At 43.1% G+C, this 20,848-nt stretch overlaps 1 protein-coding gene across 2 annotated transcripts in view; it reads left to right on the top strand.

Moving 5' to 3' along the window:
* Positions 1-20,848, top strand: part of LOC119646290 (angiopoietin-related protein 2-like) — a 407,175-nt gene that overhangs the window by 376,491 nt on the left and 9,836 nt on the right. For both annotated transcript variants that reach the window (XM_038046703.1, XM_038046701.1), the window contains exon 5: positions 19,048-19,179. In XM_038046703.1, the coding sequence (XP_037902631.1) occupies positions 19,048-19,179 (132 nt within the window). The remainder of the gene's footprint in view (positions 1-19,047; positions 19,180-20,848) is intronic.

Here is a 20,848-nt window from a genome sequence, read left to right as displayed (position 1 = left end):
CTTTCCCTAAAATTCGAAACCTCATTTATATATTTTTATGCGATTGTCGATCAAAAGGGAACATTGACACACTCATTGATACACTCAAACTTGATCAGGTCATATATTAAGGAATGCAGGCCTAAGGTTTGCTCCTGGTCGAGGCGTTTGAAAATGCATTTTGCATGGGGAATTGGCGACACCGGAACCGGCTGATCGATAGACAGCTGAAGAACTGAACCGGGCAGATCGTTTTTGGTTTTCCGGGAAATTATACGGGTATTTTAGAAGCTGAGTTTTTAGTGGTGAAGGGAATTTAAAAGCGAAGTAGTGATTGAACAGAAAAATAATAAAGTAAAATTCTAAAGTACAAAAATCAAGATAACGGTTAAAGCAAAAAGAAGCAATAAAGTGGATTGAAATAGGAAAATAAGTAAAAGATATAAGAAAAAAGGTAAAATAGTCGAATGAAGCGAAAAGAAAAAAGGAACAAAAAACAAAGCAAAGGAAAGAAAACAATGAAAATAATTAAAAAAATTAAATAATGTAATAATCCAAAGTAACGAGCAACTAATCACACATTTGAAAAAATAAGAAAAACTAAAAATAATAATGAGTTACGAGAACTCCTCTCTCTCTAAATATTCAACTCCTTATTCATAACTCCCGCAAAACTCTCAGATTTCCAAAATGCCATCCCAACCTTAAAAATTGCTTCACCTGTGCACACGGTGCTTGTTAAGGAAGAAACAACAATCGAATTGTTCCTCGTCGCAGAATATTAAATAAAGAAAAAACAAAAGGGATCACGAGAATTCAATCTTCCTCGTCTGAAGTCAGAGAACAAAGTGAAAATGAATCATTGAGGACGGAACGGCACAGCATATACCCGACTGCCTCCGCATTCCATCAAGGATTTATCTCCCTACGAAGAAGGTAGAATTTTTAGTTTTTCTAAATTTTGAAAAGAAAAGCCGTTTCACATACATGTAGGGAAGGACACTCCTCAGAAGTTCGGACGGCAATACCTTTCAGCATATAGCTGCAAAGGCCCGTAGATCCAGAGACCCTGGAAGGCAATCACCTACGAGACGTTAAGTCTCAAAGGCAAACACAACAAACAACTAGCTCTTATGATATTCTACCAAGAATAAGGTAGGGGCGTTACAAGTTGGGAAAGGAAATTAAGGCTTAGGCACACTTGCTTCCGGGGAAAAAGGCGTGATATCTAAAACTAGAAATCTGAAAGCAAGTGTACGTGGAGCCTAACCGGAAGCAATGTTGAGAATCTATTGATTCTCTTTCCAACAGCCAGCATAGGCTATCTTCCACTGATTCAGAAAACCTGCAAATAAGAAATTAATCCTGAATCCAGAAAATATTGGGCCCCACGTTGGGCGCCATTTGTAATGAACTTAAGGGGAATAGGATGATCAACCGATCATCCTAATTGGCCGAGAACGACCTAAAAGGAAGAGTTATCCCAGAAACCTGAAAAAATGACGAGATTGACCGTGAAGGTCCCCCCGCAAAACTTTATTAGGGACATCCTCTAAATAATGGCCTGAGGATGTCAAGGAAGGGAGGGAACCTCAAGGGGCCGCGCCTCAATAACGATCTGAGGCAGAAAAACCATGATCGGGATTGTGATCCGTCGTGGATCTTCCCTCTCGATCGCGGCACTTAGGTCCGGCGACTTACGGATCCACGCGCGTTTCCAGTTTTAGCTGGCGTTCTGGTTTTCATCGTTAGGCCGTCGCGAATTTCCTTGTTTGTGGTCTATTTTTAATGCCGGTGCGGACCTACGCATCGATATAGACACGTTAATTTTATATTAATGACACGTGAGGGATCAAAGCGCCCAAAGGACATCCCCCCCCCATTCCCGAGCCCGGCTAGCACAGAGGCGTGCAATAACATGTCAACCGAGCACTTTGATGGAGCTTCAGTCTTTGCGGGTGGACCTTCACGGTCAATTTCGCAAAATTTTCAGGTTTGTAACATAGCTCTTCCTTCTAGCTGGTCCTAGCCCACTATTTCCCTTAATTTCATTACAGACTTCGATGGAGCTTCATTATTTGCGAGCGGACCTTCACCGTTAATTTCGCCATCTTTTTAGGTTTTTAAGAGAGCTCTTCCCTTTTGGTCATCACCAGCCATTCAGGATGGTCTTTTAACCATCGACAATCAATTTTGTCATATACGTGGTCAAAAAAATGTCAACAAGGTCGCTTGAAAATTATTAATAAAAACTTAGTCGTGCAAGATGAAGGAACGATCCTACGTAGTGTAGAAGAGCAAATTGTGAAGTCTATCAAACAAAAATTGTCCGTCTGGCCGGCTCGAAATTGTTTTTTTTTTTGTGCAGAAAAACCTATTTAAAGTTTTAAACACCTAAATTGCACTCATATGGAGCAATGAAAGAAACCATGTAATTGGAGCTCTTACAGATTGTTTTCGTGTATGAAACTTACGAGATTCTGAAGATAGACCTCCACATCAAATATGTTGCAGCGTGCAATGCCGTTAGACTACGTGAGTCCGGATGCTGGGCAGCGAAGTCCTACGGCCACAGCAACATTCTAGATGAAATACCTCGAGAAATCTGGGCATCCCCCACGGACTATGTCACACGCAAACTGAACTTCATGAGAAACTTTGCTGTGGACCTTCCAACCAGGGCAAAGTGGAAGACCGGCGGCGTGTTGCAAGACTATGACACGGTATTCTTTACGGACGGATCAAAGATGGCCTATGGAGTCGGCGCGGGGGTTTTCTCGAATACACACGGTGCATCCAAGTCGTATCATCCGTTGATGCGCCGTTGATGATGATGATGATCCAAGTCGTATGGTCTCCCAGGTTTCACCAATGTATTCCAGGCGGAAGTACTGGCGATATTGGAGGTCTGTTGATGGCTGGAGCGTGATTCGAGCCCCAAGCGTAAAATAGCCATTCTGACCGACAGCCAAGCGGCCATCAAGGCCTTGTACTCAACGACGACATCTTCCCGGTTGGTAGGGCAGTGCAGAGACACGCTCAACCATCTGGGCGGCACCCTCAAGATCACTCTCCTCTGGGTTCCCGGGCATAGGAACATAGAGGGGAATGAGCGGGCTGATGGATTGGCCAGGCAAGGCTCTGCTCTTGGCAGTCCCTCGGGGAATACAGTCGGTGTTCCGCTGGCGGCTGTCGGGGGCCGAGTCTACTGGCACTACCTAGCAGCCGCGGGCCTGAGATGGCGAAGGCTTACAAGCTGTACCAAATCAAGGAGAATTTGGCCCGCTTATATCATAGCCCGATCACGAGAGCTCCTGTGCCAGACGCGTGCAAATGCATTCAAGATTAGGGCGGTCTGCACGGGGTATTGGCCCATAGGGGACCATGCCGCTAGGCTAAGCTTACCCAACAACTCGCATTGCCGAAGCTGCGGAGAAGGAAGGGAAACCCTCATGCACTTTCTCTGCGATTGCCCAGCTCTGGCTCGAGTCAGGCTGCGGACACTGGGTAAACCATTCTTTGGGGACCTCAGTGGGATTTCTAGCTGCAGGGTCGGAGAGCTGCTTTCCTTCGTGAATACTACGGGCTGGCTCTGAAGATCCGAGCCAGCTGGACTCTGCTTCCCTGTTCCTATAACAACAGTCACGGTCTTAGGAGTTTGTGGCATCAAAACGGCACACCAAAGCGCTAATTGGGCTCCTCGGAGCGGCCACTGATACCTACCTACCCTGAAGATATTAAAGTATGGTTCAAAAGAAAGAAAAACGATTTCTCGGAAGTTGAAGAGTGGTGAATAGCTAAGAAGCGAACCATCATCCCCATAGTAAATTACTGAAGAAGATCAAATTTCTTTCGAAAGTGACCACCAGTGTGTCATCGGTATATCCTTGATTGAGAAGTGGGACGAAAGTGCCATTCGATAGGTCACACATTAAGGGAGGGCGTCAATTCCATTCCGAGCTATGCCATGGGATGAATCTGAACAGGTCGCCCTAAAATTCAGTGGCGTAAAACAACAGAGAGATTGTGCAAGCTTTTCGAAAAATCGTGGAGGCGGCTAAACAGATTTTGACAAACCGCCAGTACTGGCACAAAGGTGTCTCACCTAGGGGTTGTGGTAACCATCACCAAATTCGTCTTCTGAATGCATAATGGAAGCTCAACTACTAGCATATATGTAATTTTTCTGATGCATCCAATCAAGTTCAATTTTGTATTCCCAGATGTTCAGACAACTTTGTCAAGAATGCACATGCATCAAAGAATATGGCTAAAAGCCTGACTGGAATCCGCATCAATGCCTCGTCAATGCAGAACTAATTGCTTCGACTCAGTTTACTGTCCACATATTTCCCTCCTGGTTTGAACAGGCATTCATATGTGCCAATCACTTTGAATTGAAAGTGCTTTCCAATGATTTTTCCAACTTGCAATTTGAAACTAGTTTCGCGAACAATCGCATTTTTCGATTGCATATATGTTTGCAGTGCAAGAGTACAATGTAAGTACGTTTATGTATGACTGGCCCAACTCCTACGGAGCATATGAGTGCTTGTCTTACTGCACCATAAGTGCATTGCTTCCATAACCTAACAGAGCATAACTCTGATATCGAATAATTGTATTCATTGACCAGTGGACCGACTAAACAATATGCGACTGAAACCGCTGCAACTAACAACTTCGGCAACATGTGGATACAGATATTTGCATAAGATGCAGCGACGAATGTATGTGCACGCACGTCAAGATGTTATGCAAGAGCTTGCAATTGAATGCATTCAGTGCAAAGTGCATGCAGTTTGAATCCTGACCGAATGATTTAGTTCTGGCGAACTGAATCAGTTTTTATTGAGCGTTTCTTCTGCGCTCGGCACCATATTATTTTAATTGACTTAATCGGCAATAATTATGCGAACGCGATGCTTGTAGTGGCCACAAGCGTGGCAGAGGTGATTACGGATCACTGCTATCTGCTTCGATCCGAACAAAAAATATGAATTCACTACAAGAATATCGCGTTTCGAAATCCCATTTATAGTCCAAAAGTTGTCAGTGAAGCCCAATAACTGGAGGTGGTGACGCCGCTTTTTGTTGTTAATTATGGGAGTAATGCGTGTAAAAAATCGTGAAAAACTTACATTTCCATTTTCATACAATGTTGCTCCTGTTGCTCTGGTTATTTCTTACCACTAAACGCCATGAGTGATTTAATTTATTGTCCATCGCATAATAACAAGATGAATGCATTGAATTATAATTTTGTCCTGGGGGTATTTAGTAGACAAAATCGGCATTTGTTAGATACAAGTTTGGGAGCTTCGTATCTTGTATCTTTTATAAATGCATTCTTATGATTGCCTTCGAATTTAAAATTGCAAAAAAAACATATTTTCGCAAATTGAAAGTTGCGTTTCTGGACGTAACGCCGCTCACCGAGTACTTTCACGTCAAATCAAAACTGCTCCAACATATCTTTCATTATATTTAATAATAGTAGATCGGATATGTAATCTAATCACCCTTATAAAATCACCATTCGCTATGACATAACGCTACAAACATGCATATGTACTTATCTCCATTCTCACCCAGGCTTATGTTAAGCGCGTTATTCCCACGAAAAGCTTTGTATCTTAATCGAGAAAAACTTTCTACGGGGCCAGCATTTCATGAATAAAGGCCGTGAAATCTTCGAATTATTAATTTTATAAGTGTAATAACTTGACTGGATCTGGAGTAGCCTTACAATGAAAAAAAGTTCATGGCGTATTCCCCAACATATTAAAGAATGATAAATCAACACCGTTTAGAGTACAATGAACAGCCGAAGTGAATCGAGATGTTATTCATACTGAGTTGGCGGATATTTCTCTAAAGATATTATTTTTTTGAACTTCCGATTCAATTTTCTCCACAACGAAGCGTGTGAAAATTTGATTAAAAATTCCACCAGGGAATGTTGTGAAATTATACAATAATAGCAACGAGAAACCATTTAATGAAACGAATTAATTCAGCATAAAAATCGGCTCTCAATAGGCGGTAAATATGTACCAAACAACATAAAGTAAACCCTTGGTCCATCAAATCATCTGGAAACCAAAGATCCAATCCGTTAATCTTCTTTTGCCAACAATCTTAACGATTTTTTATCAATGGAAATCAACCGTCTGCGGCATCCTTTATAACAAGATTTCATTTGCAATGAAAAGAAGGCCAATGGGTCAACAACGGTTATGCCCTGATCCTGATCCTGGCCCTAAAAGGATCCGCCCCCTTGAAGATAGTGAAGAAGACGCTTGCTCACGCGTTATCGAGAGCCATCGTGCAACCCCCAGTAGTGGCTTCGAAATGGGGCCTGATGACTCCAAGGAAGAAGAAAAGGTCACTGGGTTGAGGCAACATGTCCACGACCTCGCAAGAGCTTTTACGACAAGGCGGTATGAACGACTTGTATCCCTTTGGGACATCCTTGATGAACCATCCACCCATGAGAACCGGGAAGATGCTTCGCAAATGATCTCCAACTACGAACAACTAGAACTACTTCCTAAGGAGAACCTTGGTTACCAGGAGAACCAAGAAGAACGCATTGTCGTTCAAAGTAACCCTAAGTCCGTTCTAAACAACGCCATCCCTTCTTTACGTATACGCTGACGTCCCTTAAGCCGGTGAATCTAATCCTTCGTGGACTAGATTTTAGATACATCTCTCTCCCCAACTACTATCCACCCTTAGAAGACGAGTCCATTTCTTCGTAATGCAAAACTGTTCCACTTCTTCGTCGTTGCCTTTTCCAATTCCATGAAATTTTATAACGCCGCAATCATCAACGGACGTTCACCTCTCAACTTGCCGCCCATCTCACCTCCTTATTGCCCACCTACAACAACCTTTTCTCTCCAATAGAGAAGCACGTAATGTTACTCTCCGTTCTCTATCAGGTCGCCCCGGACAATGTCTGCTAAGATCGTTCTGCTGAATGTCAACGTAGCAGTGAGCAGACAGTAATACAATTCGACTCCACGTTAACGTGGAAGCACCATATACAAGAGCAATATCAGAAATCCTGCAGATTGCTCTGGTGCTGTAGGAATGCGGTTGGTAAGACCTGGGGACTTTCACCCAAAACGGATACATTGAATGTATATATCCATAATAAAACCTTTTTTAAAGTATGTCTGGTGCATATGTATGTCTGGTGGCCGAGACTGAATTTTGCTAACAGCTGAAAGCTGCTAACGCAGATTCAGAGGCTTGGTTGCCTAAGTATTACTGGAGCAATGAGCACTACGTAGACTGCGGCACTTGAAACTATCCTAAATCTACCCCACATACACTTGGAAGTGAACCGGGAAGCAGCCAACGACGCATATAGGCTCGATACCATTGGAGCGTGGAAAGACGGCCAATCATAGGGTCATGCGTCTATGTGGAAATTCTTTGAAAAACAGCGGGTAGCTCTGATGCCGGTCGATCATATGGTTTCCAGATTCGTCTTTGAAAGGACATACACTGTCATAATCACCAAAAAAGAAGAATGCTCGATAAATGGCCATAAGTCGTCTTCTCAGATTACAGACTTTATAATCTTCACCGACGGATCAGTTATGGGAGGCGGATCGGGCGCAGAGGTCTTCTCGGTGAATCCGATTATGAAACTGGCCCGGCCCCTCAAAAAAATGACGACCATATTCCAAGCGAAAATATATGTCATTTCATTGGTAACAGAAGAATGTCTGAGAAAAAAGTGGAGGCATCGCACCATTTGAATCTCTTCTGACAGTCGGGCACCAATATCAGCACTAAACAGCAACGATATATCAAGTCAGTTGGTGTGAAGTTGTCATCAGGTGCTGCTGAAACTTGGCTGACTGAAGGAAACATTCTTGATGTGGATACCGGTAACGAAGAGACTGACAGACTGGCTCGCCGAGGGTCTGGATCCACAATCGGGGGGCCAGAACCAGCTTTTGGAATCCAGCCATCCACTGTTAAGTCTACTCTGAAGGGTGAAATTGCAAGGATTCACACAGCCGAGTGAAGAAAGTTGAACTCTTGCCGCCAGGCGAAAATTTTTGTGAAAGAAGTTGGAGTCGCCAGAGCGGCATTTTTGTTGTCCCTAAGACGTGGGACATGAAAACCCTAGCAGGGTTTTTAACGGGATACTGCTCGTTAAACTATCATATGTAAAAAAATGGGCAGGTGGTTTCGGCTATCATACCTTATCATACCTCCTTTCCAATTTTCTAATAAGTATGCCCATAGTGCGTCCCATGCGCTCCTTATCCTTAAAACAGACATATGCTCCAACGTGGACAACAATATCCCTGTCTCCTTGATATTCGGAAGTCTATCTGACACGAACGCCTTATTTTTAAGGTTTTGTGTGAAACAAAACCTTATCAGAATCGAATCAATGTCTGTCTGTCCGTCTGTCGATCTGTCTGTCTGTTACATCTGATTTATTCGGAAACGGCTAGATTAATTGTCATGAAAATTGGTGAGAGCCTATGGTCTGCTGTTCCCTTTACATACGGGAAGTGGCGCCATTTTGTGTTAAATTTAAGAGGGGCTCCTCAAACATGTGAATGGAGGATGCAAGATTTTTTTTTTACAATAGCATATTTGCTATTGGGTGAAACGTAGGGGAGTGAGCGCTCAAAATATGACCTCTACAAAGTGTAACAGGTCTCATCCGAAATCACAGTGTACATCTAAACGAAATCTGAGCCTCAAAATACCTCCCGTTCCTATATCCGCACAAATAAAGTTAATAATAGTATATTAGCATATTTTAAAAAATTAGCCAAAAACCCATGCTAGAAGTACAAAATTGGCAAAAGCATAAGGGATATCATAAGACATAACTTTGAAAAGTTTGATGGAAATCCAGCTATTATTAACAAAGTTATAGAAGGCGAAATTTTTACATTTTATGTGAATTCCGTGCATTCTAAAACGTGTATGACGTCATTATAACATATCAATACATTGAGAATTCAAGTAGTCCCCGTTGAGGTTTCAATGACGTGATTACACACCAATCTAGCTCTAGGCTAGTCCCTAGACTAGATCTTAACGAAATAAAGTTGAATACACTAAAGAGGATGAATAAGGTATATTGAGGTACACAGCCCGCTCTTATTAGCTTGATGGCGAAATCAGTGGTTAAGGTTATTACTGCCAGCAAGTCGAGAAGGGGTTGTGGCCGTGTGCCGACTCAGAAAACAAGTATCTCCAATGAGATGCTTCAAATGACAAGATTTTCGCCATTTTGGAGAAACGTGAAGGTGCAGGAAGTGTGAAGAACCCAGAAAGTGTGAAGACCATATCATCAGGGATTGTACTAAAGATCTACCATGCATGATATGGGAGAGAAAGGAGGAAGTAAACAATCGGCACGTTGTAGGCATTGGTCGATTTTCCGTATATAGGAAAGAGCTCAGTCACATAGTTAAACGATCACTGCAAGGCTCCTCAAAACTTGCTCTCACGACACCTATTCAAGAGTCTTATGAGGATGTAGCCGTAATCTGTGAATCATACCAAAATTATGGAAGGCTACATGGGTGAAGAATACGTCGAGCAATGCCGATATATGGGCATATGAAAGACAAACCATAGAGAAAACAATGACACTCTCAAGAGCTGGCTTTTTAAGGGTGAAAATCAACGACGTGCATATCTATAGCTACTAACCTCCTCATAGTACAACAATAGCACAATATGAAGAGATGTTAGATAGTTTGGTGTTGGAAGCTAGAAACCATAAACCTAAAGAAATTGTCGATCTCGTAGTAGGGCAGTAGTGTGACGAATACCAGGGTCCAAATTTCACTTGAATTTTTTAGGAAGTGGATATTGTACTGGCCAATGGTGGATTCGAATCCATTTGCCAAGGTAGAAGGCAAATTTTGAAGCGGGTCTCATTACCTCATTGATAAGAGGGACGTTCTTACGAATGAATGAACACTACACGGCTACCACACGATGCTGGAAAAGCTGAGTCAGCTGTATAAGCGTATCATTGAAATACGTGACCCTACAATATCGGGACGGCTTTACACCACCTGGGAAACCAACCTACTGGTGGAATTAGGAAATATTAACGTTTCCATTATCTCATCTGCAAGCAAGATTCTACCAAAGGATAAGGGAGAAGCCGAAACACTAAGAGCTGTTGGAAGAATATCAAGATACTCGTAGTAGCCTCCAAAATCCCCCCAAGATTGCTGCATGAACCCACGAGGCGATGCCTGCAAGGTTGTAATAAACTTAGGAAGAACTGCGAAAGACGTATTGGGAATAACAACGCTCTGGAATTAGACGACATTCCGTTCAAATTTGTCGCTAAATCCATGCCAAAATGGTTCATTATCATATTTGAATCATGCTTGGTGGAAAGAGCGTTTCCTGCTCAGTGGAAGAGTCAGAAGTTGGTTATGTTACCAAAGACGATAAAGGACATAAGACCACATAGCGTGCCATCCTCAAATTGCTCTATTTATCTTTTAGGCAATGCAAAAAAAAATTTCGGAGAAGCGATACCGCATACATCGGAACAGCAGCATGGGTTTCGACTAGTCCATTTTCCGATCGTTGGAATAGCAATGGCCGTGTATCTGGCTCGTAGTGGTGACGCTAAATGTTAGAAATGTCTTTAATTTGGGGGTTGGATTTAGGGCACCTTCAATAAACTGGTTACTTAGTTTGGGTAATCGAGAATTATCTCCCGGAGAACCCTCCCCTGCACAAGATGTATCACGCTCCAAAAGAATACATGGTGACAACATGTGTTGTCGAAAGTTCGGTATTAAGGCCCTGTTCTGGATCTTCATGTATAATGGAATGCTTGGCCTTCAGATTCCAGAGAAGGTAATGCTAATTGGTTTTGTAGGCAACCTGGCAGTGGCGGTAGTTGCAAAACACCTCAAAGACGGTAAACTTTACGGAAGTGAAGACGAAAAGACTTCAACGATTGTTACCACCGATCGTGGGAAAAACAATACTGTGGAAATCCGGGTTGCTAATCAACATATTATAAGATAACTGGGGGTAACGACCGATGTCAAATTGAAACTTGGACTTTACTGCAAAGGCTTGTTCATCTTTTGCGAAAATAATGCCTAATATCGGGAAGACAAAATATAGTCGTAGACTGCTAATCGGAGGAGTGGCGAAAAACAAATACTACTGTATATGGCTTATGTCAAGGCGGAGGCTTTGGACAACACGGTGAACCGGAAGAGGGCGAGTTCGGTATACCAACCAATTGTGCTCACTGTATGCGCGCATATAGAAAAGTATCGGCTTGGGGAATTTTTGTCATTGCGGAGATGATGCCCTTGAATCGTCTAGTGAATGAAGCTGAGGTCTGTCTCTACCAGACAAAGAAACCGAACTATACCAGCGATACAGCAACGGTGGGATTATTCCGGAAGATGCTGCTGGACACACCGATCTGATGTAATGAGAGATAGATTGAGCAAAAGCAAGAAGGACGCAGCTCTTAGGGAACACGGTAGTTATAGGAAGCATTTGCATCCTCTCGACTGTCTCGAACGCGCCTTTATACCCGAAGACTCAGAACATGCTATGTTCCGATGTCTCAGATTCATGGATGAAAGGAGGAGATTAAACGACTTAGCAGATCCCATACTCCTGGGGAGGAGACGCAGAAGTCGGAAGCAAACTGGAATGTAGCAAGCGCAAATATTAGTTTGGATACAGGGGAAGCTTCGCGTTGGGCCCATTATTTGAATTTTCGGTCAAATGATTAATTCGTTCCTTACCCAACTTCTAAGTGGGCATGGAGGTTTTCAGTCTTACCTGCACAAGATTGAGAAAACACGATCTCCTGATTGGGTGTTCTGCAATAAAGTGGTGGACGATGCTGAACACACCTTTTTCTCTTATGAAAGGTGGGACGGCTTTCGTCAGCAGCTTTATGCTGACATAGGGGAGCTCACTCCAGACGTCATTGTCAGAGAGATATTGGGGAGCGCTGGCAGATGGAGTCGTGTTGCGCGTTATGTTCGGGCTCTTTTTATTGCAAAGAAGATTGAACTCGACCGGCGAAAGGACCGCATGGCAAGGGGTTCCCTGAACTAGCAACTCCCTTCCTCCCCTGTCTAACCTTGGGGGAAGGAATTTCCTGACTTGAAGGCCCCCAAAACCAGGAGAGCGGGAGGGCTAGCCCGAAATATTGTGTCAAACGGTTCCAGGTTAGTTCTCTGATGACAGAGAGGTGTTCAGTTGGAAGTCCGACGGCGTACTTTTGTGGGAGTCCAACACTCTGTGCGTAAACGCATTCACCTACCCTGCTCCGAAAAAAAGATATATATATTGAATGGCACATAATGAATGAATTCAACAAGAAGTTATACTGAGATGAGCAAATAATGTCCATCTATTGTTTGTTTTTATTTGAACCGAAAATCGGTCAAATATCCAAATGTCATCGCATTGACTAAACCATTTCATTCATTATTAAGTGAAAAACAAAGATTATGACTTCTATGGGAAGCAATCCTTGTAAGAAATCATGATAAAACTGAGAAGCAGTGAAACGAGAAAGTAATCTGGTGCATGAAACGTTCAAGCCCAACGAATAATATATGTGCTCAGATACGCTGCCATGCACCAGGGGACACCTTTCGTGCAGTTACGATTGTAAATGGATCCTGCTGCTCTTCGACTTGGAATCGATCTTTCACTAAACGCAAACGTTAAATAACGAAAACGTCGCATTTGAACGGAAAACCTGTACCTAAGACAGCCAACCTAGCGGCCACCATCCACAGATCGTTGTGATCGTTAAAGAAGATATATTGACCGATTGACCAGATACAAAATGGCCAAAGATATTTCCCCCATGGACTTGCCATTCGCACGAAACCCATACTGAAACTTTAGGTCCACCATTGCAGGCCTAGTGTGCAGTTGTCGCTCTATAAAACCAAATTGCCGCTATCAGTAAATTTTCCCTGAATGAGTAACAAGCGATAAAAGTTACTGCGGCGGCGGTGATAGGTATCGTTTAGTGCGATCGGAACAGATTTAGTGTGGCACACAATTACCACCCAAGACGTTAATATTGTTAAGTAACGCAAGGAGAGGCTTCATGCAGACGATGGCGGTCGTGATCTTGCATGTGATGATGGTTGGTCAAGGAATTCATAAGATGGATGTTGTCAGGTTTTGACATAATTGCAAGCGAATATTTTATTCAAAGGCTTGTATTCTTAGCTACGTTCACTGAACAGTTGTGCCTCGCTTTCCCACTACATCTTGCAATCTAGACACCTGTGTTGCCTGGCTACCGAGTCTTGTATCTTTGTGGTAACGTGGAATAGGAAGAACACCGGAAAGTACCTTTATGCAAGATAAACCAATCTTCCTCAACTATAAGATGGGTTGTGTTGTCCCAATTTTTTATTTGAATCCTCAGAAAACGACTTTTTGACTTAGATACATATTGGGTTGAGGACAAAGTAATGTCGTATTTGTGATCGAATTTTAACGCTTTATTTAACATACTTAGAATTATCCGATTTGAGTCAAATATGCGCCGTTTTGTTTGCAAACTTGTTGTTATTTAGAAGGCAACTCCATTATCCCCCTCTTATAACCCCAACCTCCCCCCCACCCCACCCTCTGAGACAGCCAGTTTTTGCAAGCCTCTTTTTAAGGCGAACTTAGTAGCACCAAGAGCGTCTTGCATGGACCGGAAGAGATGGTAATCACTTGGTACCAGGTCCGGACTATACGGTGGGTACAACAGGACATCCCATCCGGGCTCCCGTAGCTTCTGGCGGGTCATCAAAGATGTGTGAGGCCAAGCGTTGTCCTGGTTGAACAGAACACCATTCCTATCGGCCAATCCTGGCCGCTTCTGGTCAATCGCCTGCTTCAAACAGTCTAGTTGCTCACAATAGAGGACCGAATTGAGGGTCTGGTCATAGTTGAGCACCTCATAGTGGATGACTCTCTTCCAATCCCACCAAACACATAGCAAAACCTTCCTGGCCATCAATCTGGGCCTGGCGATGGTTTGGGCCGGCTCGCCACGCTTCGACCACGATCTTTTTCACTTGAGATTTTCGTATGTGATCCATTTTCATCACCAGTCACCAGCGCGTTGATTCGGCCCAAAAGATTTTTTTCCGTCAACTCGTGTGGCACCCAAACATCGAGCTTTTTTTGGAATCCAATCTTCAGCAAATGGTTCCAAACGGTTTTATGGTCCTTACTATGACCGGATGGCTCAGTGGTTAAAGCGCTGGGTTATCGTAGCGAAGGGTCGCGATTCAAATCTCACTGGGGACAAAAAGATTTGTATCGTGACTGGATATCGGATGCTAGTCGACCCAGCTGTAAATGAGTACCAGAGTCAAATCAGGGTAATAACCTCGGCTGTGCGTAATGCTGACCATATTGCCTCCTACAGTGCATTGTACTGAACCGGTTCGGACTTGAATAAAGTGCTCTAAAACTGGTCCAATTGGATTGTCGCCCCAGCGATTATTATATTATTATATGGAAATGCTGAGCATGTGAAAAACAAATCATACAGAAAAGAACGATATTCCTGGAAATTAGCTTTGCAAAGCAAATAATTAGCAACGTCTACATTTATAGCTGCTTCGCTCTTCCTAGTGAATCAATGGCGCAATACGAGGGGATGCTAGCCAGTAGTTCTAATTGCCGGTATTTTCAACGCATAGACCTTAAAGTGGGGTAGCGGAGTCACCGAAGTGGAGTAAACCTCAAGAGTCGAAACCTACTTGAAACCTTTGCGGCGCTGGTCATTGTACTGACCAAGGTTAAATTCGTGCCCACTTTCCGAGGTAGAGAGTTAGGTTCGGTGAGTTATCTCAGCAGTTCGTCGGTGAATGGGATGGTCCAGCGGGTGAATGAACACTACACCCATAGTGACCACCATACCATCTTTCACGACATAGAAAATAGAGGAAGCGCTTTTGACAAGGAGCGATTCCTGGTAACTCTGGAAGAACTTACGATTCGAAGGGAATGGTGAATCAGCTGTGGCTACGTATAACTGAGGTATCTCATGCTAAATTGTGGTGATAACGTTTGCAGCATAGTAGGAAACTAAATTATTGGTAGAATTAGGAAATCTTGACATTAAGATTATTTTGTCTGGAAATAATTGTTTTTTCGCATCAAGGCGAAAGTGACTCTATCTCCGAGATTACAAGGGGGGAGTAACCAGAGCTCTGTGGACGTATTGTGGGTAACAAGGGTTCGGGATAGCATGGAATTGCGACCAAAGCTCTTTACTTGACTACTAAGCCATGCTTTGTGGAAGTAGCATTTCCCGGTCAATGAAAAAAAAATGTTGCTGAGGCTCCATCAACTTATCTGTCTTTTAGTCGGTAGAAGTTGTCAGACGGGCTATATCCGTTCATTGGCTTTGATAAGTGATACCGGCAGTGACGACAGATTGACGTTGAGTTAAACGAATCTTAGCAAAACTAGTTGTTCTTGGTTACTAAGCTCAAATAATCGAGAGTTACCTCCCAGAGAACCTTCTCTTGCGATGAGAGAATACACTATGACAACATATGTTCCTCAAGGTTCGTTATGGGGCTTCCTGTTGTGTAACATCATGTATAATAGCGCACTTGGCCTTCACATACCAGAGGACAATCAAAGGAAAAACAATATCGGGAGAATTCGGGTTGGTCATCACGAAAATGGTTTATCATTCGATTATTAGATAGCTGGAGGTAGTGATCAATGTCAAATTGAGCTTCTTGCGGAATTCGGACTCATCATCATCAACATCCAGCTTTTTTTGGAATTCAATCTTCTGCAAATGGTTCCAAACGGTTTTATGGCCCTTACCCAGTTCCTGGCCAATCGCGCGAATGCTCACATGCCGGTCTACTTGGATGGTTTCGACGATTTTATCGGTTTCTACGACGATTGGCCTACCAATACTGGGTGTATCTTCGACATCCACTACACCAGAACGAAATTAATCGAACCAACGCTGCGTTGTGCGAATCGTTACAGTATCGGACCCATAAACTTCAGAAATTTTTTCGGCCGCCTTCGTTTTTACCTCTGAGGTAGTAAAAATGTAAAATATGACGAATTTCTTCCTTGGTGGACTCCATCTTTGATTTGCTATAACTTGAGACTGAAACGTACGATCATAAAACTGTCAAAAAGACCCCTGTAGGCCAGATTGCCGTCTTCAAATCGCCGTATAGTATGACCCGATGCGATAAGTACAACACAAGATATCTTTAAGTGTCGCCATCTATTGACAACATACGACATTACTTTTTCTCCAACCTAATATGTATATAAAAGATGCTCTTTCGATTTATGTTATGTATTGTATCTATGGTGTCCGGATAGCTGAGTGGTTAAAGCGCAAGGCTATCGTACGGAAGGTCGCGGTTCAAATCTCACTGGTGGCAGTGGGATTTGCATCGTGATTTGACGTCGGATACCAGTCGACTCAGTTGTGAATGAGTACCTGAGTCAAATCAGGGTAATAATCTCGGGCGAGCGCAATGCTGACCACATTGTCTCCTACAGTATACTGTAGTGTACCGTTTCGGTCTTGAATGAAGTGCTCTAACACACTTCAAGGCCCTGATCCAATATGGATTGTTGCACCAACGATTATTATTTCCGAGTTATCACAATCTCGGCAGATGCCGGATTTTACTTAATACTAGCACTAAATGCCAAGCATTTAGGCTCGGACGATCCTACCTACTTAAAAACTAAAGGGGCACTGGTGGTGGTGGCCGGTGGTAGGTCAGTGGGAGAATCCGTCGAGTACTCCCCGCAACATCGAGCATGTATGCAGAATGGTGTACTTCTGCATGGTTTGAACCAGACTGTGCGAAAGTCCCAGGACATCAAGGGAAGCCGTCAGGGATTTAGGTACAATACCTGTAGCTCACAATATTATGGGAACTATAACCACCCGCTCGAGACGCCAAATTTCTTTGATTTCCGAGCCAATAGCTCATAGTTCACCTTCTTCTCCACGTATTTCCGTTCAATGTTGCTATTATGGGGGATAGCAACATCAATAATATACGCGGAGCGACCCGTCTTGTCAACTAGCAGTAAGTCAGGCTTGTTGTGTGCGGTATGGCGATCAGTCAGAACTTGCCGGTCCCAATACATGCTGTAAGCAGAACTATCAAGTACTGCTTGCGGCTCATATCGGTAAACCGGACATGTTCCCGTGATCAGCCCATGCTTATATGCAAGGTTTTGATGGATAACCTTACATACAGCATTATGCCTGGTGATGTATTGCACCGATGCCATAACAGTACAGCCAGAAATGAGATGGTCCAACGTCTCTAACGCCGAACCACACATTCTGCACTGGTCGTTCTCCACCCGTTCTTTCATGATGTGCTTTTTATAAGCTCGGGTGGCGACCACGCCATCCTGAATGGCACACATGAACCCCTCCGTCTCAGCAAAGAGCTCCCCAGCTCACAGCCATCTGTTCGACAGATGCGAATCGAGAAATGGCTGCCAAAGACAATTCACGTGTTTACCGTGCATTGTCTTCGACTTCCATTCATCGATCCGCCCCTGGTCCGACTTCACCCCACTCAGAGGATTGGAAGATCGATCCTTCAAGTTAAGTGGAGTCAGTCCACAGTCTGCCTTACAGACAGCCGCATGCAAGGGGCTCGCCTGCTCTTTACTGTAAAAATAAGCGCGCAGCGAGTCGACTTGGCGATGATGTTGTGCCGCTACGTCTACCACGCCCCTACCTACGGCAGACTTTGGGTGATGCATTCAGAATTTGGACATAGTTGTCCGTATCCGCCGCTGGACGTTTTCCAGATCGGTCTTCGTCCACGGCAATATTCCGAATGCATAAGCCAGTGAAGGGATAGCGAATACATTCAACGCGCTTATTTTATTCTTCCCCGAGAGATGCGATTTCAGCACCAGCTTTACACGTCGCAGGAATTCGGACAGCAAAGCTTCCTTCAGATCACCAACTCGAGCATGAGTTCCTTACAGAATTCCTAGGTATTTGTAGAAGTCTGTCTCGGTCATAGCTTCGATGTGGAGGTCACCAATGCTATGTCCGGCATGCGGCTCATGATGACCTTTGCGGATGGCTTAGATTCGACACTTGTCTAATTCAAGCTCCATCCGAATATCACGGCTGAACATGTCTATTATTCGCAACAGACTTCTAAGATGGTTGTCAGTACCAACATACAGCTTGATGTCATCTAAGTACATCAAGTGTGTCAGTTCGCACTTAGCACGTAGGCCATATTTTATTGCAAAACCATGCCCTCTAGCATCATTCAGTAGCCATGAAAGAGGGTTCAGTGCCATCAAAACCAAAGGGGACTCAACGAATCCCCCTAGAAAATGCCCCTCCGTATACGGATGGGCTCTGAGGTATTAGCACCCTCAGATGTACGGACTGATAAGGTGGTATGCAATCCTTCCATGACTGTCGCCAAGAACTTATTATTATTATTATTGTATATTGGGTTATTTATTCTATGATATCTACCAGACTTGTTTAGCCCACTTTCTGGGATGGATACTCAACTTCCGGCTATCCAAAGAAGTAACGTAATTCTTTCCGCCTTTTTTCTTCAACCAAACTCTGGATCATCTTTGGTGTTCATCAATTGGAAACCGAAGTTACTACCGGTTTCTTGTTGTCCTTCCTTGAATACATTTCCGGCATATACCATATACTTGCAGTATCATATACAGTTCCTCATCAACCCCTAGAGTCTTGAATTAGAAACGGTATGAGTAGGTGGAGAATTTATTCTTACAAAAAAATATATCTAGATTTGTTTACAATAATAGAGAGTCAACAACGTTATCACTGCATCCCATGGACCAAAAGTTCACCAAACACCCATGCGAGTAGTACCAGAAACCATAGCAACATCTGTGTCTTTGATCATTTCTGTCTAATTATAAACTTGTGGATTGAGATATTTTTTTCTCAGATTTTATATCAAATTACACGACTCACGTATTATTTCTGTTTTTGCAACCTTTCAGGGCTTCTCATGTTCGGATCTATTGAATGCTGGAATGCGACAGTCAGGTGTATTCTACTTGCAAATCCGCGGAACTACCTATTGGTTCTTGAAGGTGTACTGTGAACAGGAAATAGCTGATGGTGGTTGGACGGTAAGAATTATCTTATTTTTTTTTTATTAAAGGTTTTGATTGTAATCAGTGATTCCGGCTGTTCTAGTCGGACTTGATAAGTTCAATGATGTTACTTAGATAGTGACAAGCACTGCAGCTATTCAACCGAAACAATGTTGATTTTGTGCAGATGTAGTTGCTTCATCTGGAATATTAATCAAGGACAATCAAAAAAGAACTGATAATCACTTTGTAAGGACTTATTTGATTGCGCGATGGCCAAAAAACCATCCTGGTTGGCTGGAGTCGACTTAGAGGGAACAACTAAAAAGTTGTCGAAACTGACAGTGAAGGCCCTCCCGCAAATAGCGAAGTTCCACTGAAGTATCCTGTCAACACACGTTTGCACGCCTCTATGCTAGCCAGGCTCAGAAATGTGGAAGGGCGCTTTGAACACAACAGCCCCTCATATGTCATTTATCGAAAATTCACGTGTCCCCTAAATACGAACAATCGAATTATCATGCGAGTTTTTCGAAAAAAAATGCATGAAGCTAAAACTGAAAATAAAAAAAAATGCCGGTTCGACGCATACCTGGAGCCATAGGCCCAAACACAACAGGAGCTGTCAAATGAAGTTCATTACACGAACTTGTATGAGGCAATATACAGCAAGTCCGATACACAATGCGGCACGCGCAAAAATTGAAAATTGAACTTTTGCGATGGGTGACAGATAATAGTTTTTTACCATTTTTCCAATATGGCGGCGTTTTCGTTTTCGACAGTTATTTTTGAATATAATTAATTTGAATGAATTCGTTTTGAGAACTGCAGAAGGCACTATTTGCGTTGCAAGTGCTAATTATTATATTAATGTCACTTGCATTAGTTCCATAGCTTCCATTCAAAAAAAATAAATTTAAGCCGGGGGTATGTGCGCTCTTAATGGAATTTAATTGTATGAATTTCAAAATATATAATATAAGAAGATGCGATTTTGTGCACGGATAATCAACCTGCGTGCACATTTTATGTTATGAAATGCCACAAAGAGTGCACATACCTCCGGCTTAAATTGAATTTTTATGAATGAAAGCGACGGGGTTAATGCAAATGACATTAATAATTAGCACTTGTAATGCAATTAGTGCCTTCCGCAGTTCTCAAAACAAATTCATTCAAAAGTAGCAGCCGAAAACGAAAAGTGCTGTCAAATTGCAAATGGCGTAATCTGTCATCAGAACTAATCTTGCGGACGCGGAGCGATCATTACCGACCTGAAATCTTCATCGTACATTAAAACTGCATGCGATCCGTAGCTTCTCTCGTCCGCATTCCACACGTATCGTTATTGTTTTTCTCGCTAGGCTCAGGACCCGAGCGCAACTATCGAGAGGGCAGTCCCACGACGGATCCCATCCTCAATCGATGATTCTTTTGCCTCAGATCTGCATGAGAGACGGCCTTTGGGATTTCCGTCAGTATCTCCAGGCGTGCATAAAACTCGTGTTTCACTGCATCTTCCTTGACTTTACCCGAAGCGTGCACGTTGATGAGGCAGAGGCTGAAAAAACGAGTCCTAATGCGAATCGCATACAATATTTCATTGATAGGTTTGAAATCGATGATGTTCGGCTTGAGCTGTTTGCTTACTATAAATGCAACTCCAAATTCTTTTGACCCAATGGTTTGCGAATTCATATCG

Source organism: Hermetia illucens, chromosome 1, assembly GCF_905115235.1.
Source record: "Hermetia illucens chromosome 1, iHerIll2.2.curated.20191125, whole genome shotgun sequence".
In the NCBI taxonomy this organism is placed as follows: domain Eukaryota; kingdom Metazoa; phylum Arthropoda; class Insecta; order Diptera; family Stratiomyidae; genus Hermetia; species Hermetia illucens.
The sequence above is the reverse complement of the archived record's forward strand: the minus strand, read 5'-3'. Positions and strand labels throughout refer to the sequence as shown.